This window comes from Nanorana parkeri, unplaced genomic scaffold, assembly GCF_000935625.1.
Source record: "Nanorana parkeri isolate BGI_ZX_2015 unplaced genomic scaffold, ASM93562v1 scaffold290, whole genome shotgun sequence".
Classification (NCBI taxonomy): Eukaryota; Metazoa; Chordata; class Amphibia; order Anura; family Dicroglossidae; genus Nanorana; species Nanorana parkeri.
In genome coordinates, this window is record NW_017306558.1 from 885,782 (window position 1) to 893,140 (window position 7,359).

General features: G+C 42.8%; 1 protein-coding gene across 1 annotated transcript in view; it reads left to right on the forward strand.

The window, feature by feature from the left end:
* Positions 1 to 7,359, forward strand: part of PYGO1 (pygopus family PHD finger 1) — a 14,028-nt gene that overhangs the window by 2,252 nt on the left and 4,417 nt on the right. Inside the window, exon 2 of the mRNA XM_018557566.1 lies at positions 6,442 to 6,527. Within this exon, the coding sequence (XP_018413068.1) occupies positions 6,442 to 6,527 (86 nt within the window). The remainder of the gene's footprint in view (positions 1 to 6,441; positions 6,528 to 7,359) is intronic.

The following is a 7,359-nucleotide window of genomic DNA, read 5'->3' on the forward strand; positions in this document are numbered from 1 at the left end:
GCTTCTGATGTAAAAGAGGGGGGCTCCTGATGTGCAGAGGGCTTCTGATGTTAAAGAGGGGGGCTCCTGATGGGGAGAGAGCTTCTGATGTAAAAGAGGGGGGCTCCTGATGTGCAGAGGGCTTCTGATGTTAAAGAGGGGGGCTCCTGATTTCAAGGGGGACTCTGATGTATAAGGGGGAGCCTTATTTTTTTTAAATGGGTCCTTCCCTTAAAATCATGGACCTTGTCATTTTCCAGTTCTTGGCTCCATTATTGATCCCATGGCTGTGCCCGTCATCTCACCCTAAATATCTCTACATCAGGAGCCATTCCGTCCAATCCAGGAGCCAGTAGGATTTTTGTTTACATTGACAATAACTAGGGAAAACCTCAAAAGATCAGAGCCGGCTGTCATTTTTGAGGAGCATTGGCGACCTGGCTCCTGGGATTTCTTCAGCTGTGCTATATAATGATCTCCTCCATGTATACATTCGCTGTGCTGTAGACTAGTTGAAGTTTGATCGTCTTTATACAAGTATTGCAAACAACTGACCTCCTCAGAGTATTGTCTCCACTGCACATAATGTCATGGCTTTGTGACCTCCAGAGAATAGAACAGACCTGGTTTTGAAAAGCATAAAGTTATTGGAGTAAATGTGGGGATGGGCCAATTCAATAGAATGTAAGGTGTACTTTGTGTGCAATAAAACCATGGAAAGAATAGAGGCCAGAGGTGACGCTATGAATGCAGCCATTGGAAGCCTACGCACTTGACAGAATCTTTGTTTCCTTCTACTGTGCTGGAAATAATAGTGGAACAGACTGTACCTGTCTATAAAATCCCCATGCTTGATCTAGCCTTAAAGCACTATTAAAGAAGAACTCCAAGGTTTTTTGTTATTAACCCTTGCAGTGGCCCTTGCAGCAAACAAGCACTTAACCCCTGCAAGGGTTAAGTGCTTGTTTGTGTCTAGGTGCTAAAATAACAAAGTTATACTCACCCAAAGCTCAGAGCAGGTCAGCTGTCACAGTGCTCCCTCCAGCCTGTCTCCTCCTCTGCAGCACATGGGAATGTTCCTCAGGTCTATGCATTGTGTAGAGAACGTGATGGATTACTGGACCTCAGACCACTGCTAGAGGAGGGGAAAATACATTCCAAGGACCAGTCTAAGGAGAAGCCGGCTCAGAGCTTTGGCTAAGTATATCCTTGGGGTTTTTTCTTTAACCTAGGCACAAATGATGAGTTAACCCTTGCGATGCGGAGCCACACTGCAAGAGTTCATAAACAATTCCAGGAGTTCTTCTTTAGACGCTCATACTTTTTACCAATAATCAATTCAGATCGAACATAATGTATATATATATATATTATAAGCCCTCAGGGGCAGGGCCCTCCTTACCATCCTGTCTTGAATTGTATTGTGATGACTTCCTTATATTGTAAAGCGCTGCGCAAACTACTGTCGCTATATAAATACTATGTAATAATAATAATATATTGCCCAGAAAAGCATTTCTTTAAATTCTTGCTGTAGCACCACTTTTTTTTCATGTGGTGGTCGCCACATCAGTGTCCTTTTTTTTCATTTTTTTTTTCCCTTTAGTTTCACGTGGTGCTCCCTGTGGGGGGAATTTATCAAAACTGGAACAGAGAGAAACTGGAGCAGTTGCCCATGGCAACCAATCAGCTTCTCTCTTCAGTTTGCTCTGTTGAGATTTGAAAATTAGACCGAGAAGCTGATTGGTTGCAGTGCAAATCTGCTCCAGATTCTGTCTGCTCCAGTTTTGATAAATCCCCCCTCATTGTACTATGTCTATGCAGGAGCAGCATTGCCACTCTAGGACAGGGCTATGGTACACCTCCTCTGCTTTTCTTCTCCATAACATTAGATGATGTGTTTTGTAGTCCACAGAGATAGCTGGGAACAATGTAACTCATACAATGGGAGTTAGCAGCTCGCAGGATTTCTGGCCGGATCAATAGGTATACCAAAATGCATGTAATGGTGTATTTAACATTGCAGATGATAATAAGTAAGATGAGTTCATGTTTAGGGTTTACATAAACTATAAATGAGGACTAAAGCCAAACTTTTTTTTTTCTCTAGTCCTCTTTTGGGTCAAAGTACATCTGGGAAAGATCCCGACAACATTGTTGGGATCCACCCCCGTACCTAAATTGATAGCTGGCTTTGCCTCTCTAGAGCCAGAGCCAGCTGTGCCCGCCCCCTCCTCTGTCCCTCCAATGAGTGCTGGAGGAATGGAGAGAGGGGAGGGGGGGAATCCCTGCGGGGAGCCATGACTGACGGTCACCACTCTCTGCAAGGAGTATATTGACCAGCGGTATGCGATCACTGCGATCTATAGAGCCAGCATGTGATACCTGCAGTGTCCCGCGCTGGGTTTAAGATTTGAGAAGAGGACATTTCTCATGTACAGAGACCTACTCAGGAGTAAATACAGGCATATTTGCATACTGCGTAAAACACACCCAGGAAAACCAGCTGATCAAAGGTGCCGGTTGGAAAATCTTCGCACGAACAGAGCTGGCAAGTCGCCAGCTCTGTTGCCGCTGTCAGAATACAATAAAAACTACGAGAGATTCCTCGACCAACACTCGTACGTGTTGATGGAGGAATCTTCTATTATCTTTGTTCAGTCTGCGGGTCGAACAAAGTAAATATTACAGTGTGTGGGCAGCTTTAGGCTCCACTTACATTTTACCTGCTTTTTGTTTTGTATACATTTAGAAATGTGCTCTAAGGGCAGATTTGTGAAGATACGGTATGTCACCAGCACACAGAAGAAATGTGTCCAATAAAATGTCTGTATTGATGTATTCACTTTTATGTCACAAGAATTGGCAACATTTCAGGGCCGCACCGGGTCCCTTCATCAGGCTGAATATGCCAGTAATGCAATTTACAATGATCCTTCTATACTCACAGGGGTGGTGTGTGTGTGTGTGTGTGTGAGTGAGTGGTGTGAGTATAGAAGGACCATTGTAAATTGCATTATATTGTCATATTCACCCTGATGAAGGGATCTTGTGTGGCCCAGAAACCTTGCCGTTCTCATGACATAATGTATATTTGTCAATAAAGACGTTTTATTGGACACATTTCTGGTGTGCTGGTGACACACTGTATCTCCATACATATGAGCGACGGCCACTTCAGCACACACATTTTCGAGGGGTATGCCAGACAGGAGTGTGGTGGGATATTAGTTGGACTAAAGGCAAACTTGACACTGCACGTGTGAATGAGGCCTTGAAGCAGATCTTAATCAAAAAACTAAAATCTAATATATTGCAGGTTACTAATCAATAAATGTGGCGGCTGCATTGGTTTTCTTTTCTTTTTTTTAGGCTTTTTATTTTATTTGTATCTTGTGATCTGGCCAGTAACACAGATCCTGTCTTATGGTTTTGCCACACTATAGAGTCACCCTTGGACAGCAGCATTGTACCCTGTGGAGAGGGTAGTGTTAGATGGACTAGCAGATTAAGATAAACTTTCTTAATAAATAAAATCTGAACTCTGGCTAACACTTTTTAAGCAGTTACAGCAACAGTTTTGAATTAATAAAGGTTTTACATAAATGGATTACAGCTGATTGTCAGCACCCCTGTCAGTGTTAAATGGTTTATCTCAACCCTCTATCTGACATTTGGGCCCATTCACACCACCTCCAGATAATCACCAGACCAGACTGTTTCCAGACCCAAAATGCATCCTAATGTATCCCTATGCTATTTCTGGCCTCTGTTCACACCAGCCCAGTCTGTTCCAGACCAGAAAAATACTGTTTGTCTCATTTTCTCTGGTCTGGAATGTACTGGAACTGCGGGCAGGTTCACACCATTTTCTGGACCAGTTCTGTTCCGGAAAATGGTGTGAACCTGCCCTTATGCTGGACAGCTTGGCCTGTTAAAGGAAGTTGGATAATAAAAGACTTACTGGTTGGATCACTAGGTGAAAATAAAGGGGGGGAGCCTAAAAAAAAAAACACAAAATAATTGGTAACCTGCAATATATAACATTTTTGGGTTTCAAAGTGATTTCTGAACCTATTTAGCATGTTATACACTGATGTTCAGTGCACTCTTAGGCTCCATTCACACATGAGCGGTTTACGAATACGCGCAGAGCCACTCTAAACAGAACAAAACAATGCATTTTAAATCTCCAATAGTCCAAGTGTGATTTCAGGGGCGGATTCCGCGCATTTGTGATTATTGTAATAGCCGCAAACGAGCGGAATCTGTGCACATGTAAATAGAGCTGCAGCTAACGATTATTTTCAAAATCGATTAGTTAGCCGATTATTAAGTTCGATTAATCGGATAAACTATAAAAAGATGTTAACGTTTTTGTGCCGTGCGGTCTTCCGCACAGAAAACGCAAATGCTATATGTGAATGGAGCCTTAGTTTGCACATTGAACATCCAAATGCTACTTCTGTGCTGCCTGCTCTGCCTAGGAGCATATAAGGGAATGTGTGTCAACATTTCTTGTTAACATAGAAAATATAAAAAATAATGTATCCAGCTCTGCACATGTGCCAAGAAAAGGAGCATGTAAAAACAAAAGCTGTTGGAGCAACTGCGAGGGCGCTGAGGACCTAAAGTAATATTTTGATGTGGGTCTTAAAATGTATCTAATGCTAGTAGTTTTTTCTTCGTTTTGGATAAAGTGTGGTAGAGTTAAACCTAGAGCTGCAGCTAACGATTATTTTCAAAATCGATTAGTTGGACGACCCGTCAGTTTTTCGGTTGTGTACCATTTTGGAGATTTTCCATCACTCTCCTGTCCCAGAGACAAAACAGAAAGTGAGTTGAAATCTTTCAAAAATGAAGGGAAAGATGAAAATTGCTGTTAGTTGTCACAAGAACATGTTTCTCCATTGAAAGATTCCCCCTACGCCTCCTGTTCTGGTGACAACTGTAAAATTCAAAGTGAACCTTTTACCCTCTTTCACTAAAAATCACATCAGCCCATAGCTCTGCATGCTGACATCAAATCGTCTTACATTCAATAGGTAAACAGACAGACACATTTCTCTTTTACTTACAATTATTGTTTTTCCACTTCCTGGTCGTCTTGGGCATTAGTGATGTAATGTGCCCAAGTATTGCATCTTGGGATTGTTACATCAGCAGAGCATAGCTGAGAAATCTCATCTGTAATCTCATGAGATCTCAGGGAAAGGCAATTTCCTCCACTGAGATAATGTGTATGGTCACATGTCCTAGTCACATGTGTCAGAGTTCCAGGAAGTAAAGGGACATATATTCATCTGCCCTTAGTTAAAATGGCCACTGTCAGAAGACTGGGGAAGAAAAGAGAAATAAGGTATGCAAAGAATACAAAGCCGGCAATTATCTAGAAGTATGTGTTTGTAGATAGATGTCATTACTAAACATTTCTAAAGGGGTGTTTGTTGTCATTTCAAAGATAAGTGTTAAGTTCCTCTAAGGGCTTGTTCACATTGTTCACACTAGGGTTGCACAGATACCAAGTACAGTACTCGGTACAAGTACGAGTACATGTACCGATACTTTTGAGCTACAAGACTACACTAGAGAAAAAATCAACAATTAGGAGGCAGCTGTCATTTGTAAGGAGCACACGGAGCTCCTGGGATTTGTACATCTCTGTTTTAATGTATGATTTAGTTTTTATAAATATAAATAAAGTGATGCACCGATACCAGTTTTGCGAGTACGAGTACTGGTACTTGCCGAGTACTTACAAGTACGAGTACTGATACATTTTTGTTTATTGTCACGTGACAGTTTTTCTAAAACAATACAGACTAATGATTTCAGGACAGTGGTGGAGTACCAGAGCAAGGTCTCAGCAGCAACCGCTGCAACTCTGGTAGTTCTCATGAAAATGCCCAGTATCTGCACTGGTACTCAAAAAGTATCTGTGCATCCCTAGTTCACACCATATACAGTGCGTTCCAGCTCAATCATTCGGCTGCAATGCACTGTATCGCATTCTTGCTGGCTCCTTGCGTTATGGGGTGGAAGGGGGTGTGGCGGTGCATTGAAGTCAATGGCACTGCAGCCACGCCCCTGTCTGCACCAGAATGCGTGGCACATTAGTGCCTGCGTTGCAGTCCAGTGCGTCGCACTGGACCGAACGCAGGCATTGTTGTGCCTGCGTTCTGGTGCGGGCGATCACACTACAGGTAGGGGGGTGTGGCTGCGTTGCCATTGACTTCAATGCACCGCCACGCCCCACAATGCAGGGGGGAGTTTACTATGCGATACAGTGTGTTCCAGCAGCTAACCGTGCTGGAATGCACTGTATATGGTGTGAACAAGCCCTCAAAAAATAAAATAAAAAATTACACATTAAGTATACACATACTGCATTATACACATACATTAAGTATACACATACTGCACTGGTTCATTGTGTCATAGTATGTGACTTCCATTTGACAGGTGATGTTGGAGGATTGGATGGATTAATGAGATCAGGTCCACAACTGGGATGTCCTGAGAAGAAGAAGCGCAAGTCCAGTGGACAGGTACATACTATATTCAATATCATCTTTAACAGTCTCATTTCCGAAATTTGCCTACCAGCTTCAGTAAATTTCCTGCGATCAGGCATATTGTTTTGGCAAAAAAATGTGTTGGATACTATGTTACCTTTTACTTGTGGCTGTAAGCAGCATTAGGAACGTCATAACAGGTGTGAGCCCTTTTTGTGCATGTTTAGTTGCCCATTTCATGTATAGCAGTGGTATCAAAGTACCGGATTGGCCCGTGAGCCGGTACTTTGTGGCCTGCAGCCAGGTCACAAGTCAGGTACGCGGTCACGGACCACGTACCTGACCTGCGGGAGGAGCTACACGGTCTGCATCTCTGTCGGATGCAGACCACAAAGCTGCTCCTCTGTGCTGACACTCGGATCCTTTCAGCCAGCACTCTGAAATCTTTTACTGAGCGCTGGTCGAAAAGGATTGATTAGTAAGGTCTGCAGCAGACCTTATCAATCACCAGTGATCGTGCCTCCTCCCTGCGAAAAGGAAAGCAGCAGAGGGGGCTCTGTATGTTATTTTATATGTGGGGGGGACTGGGATTGTATTTCATTATTTCATGTGTGGGGGGGAGGAGTGTATTATGTTATTTGTGCAGAGTTAGTATTTATTTTTTATGTGTATGGGGGGGAAATTGTATTCTTTTATTTGTCCTGGAGTAGTACTTTTTTATGGGTGGGTGTATTTTATTTGTGCAGGGATAGTTTTTGTTTTTTTATGTGTAGGGAGTGGTATTATTTTTTCTGCAGGGTTACTGTTTCTATGTATGGGGGGGGGGGGGGGCATTAGGCTCCATTTCCACCTGTATCTTTACTTG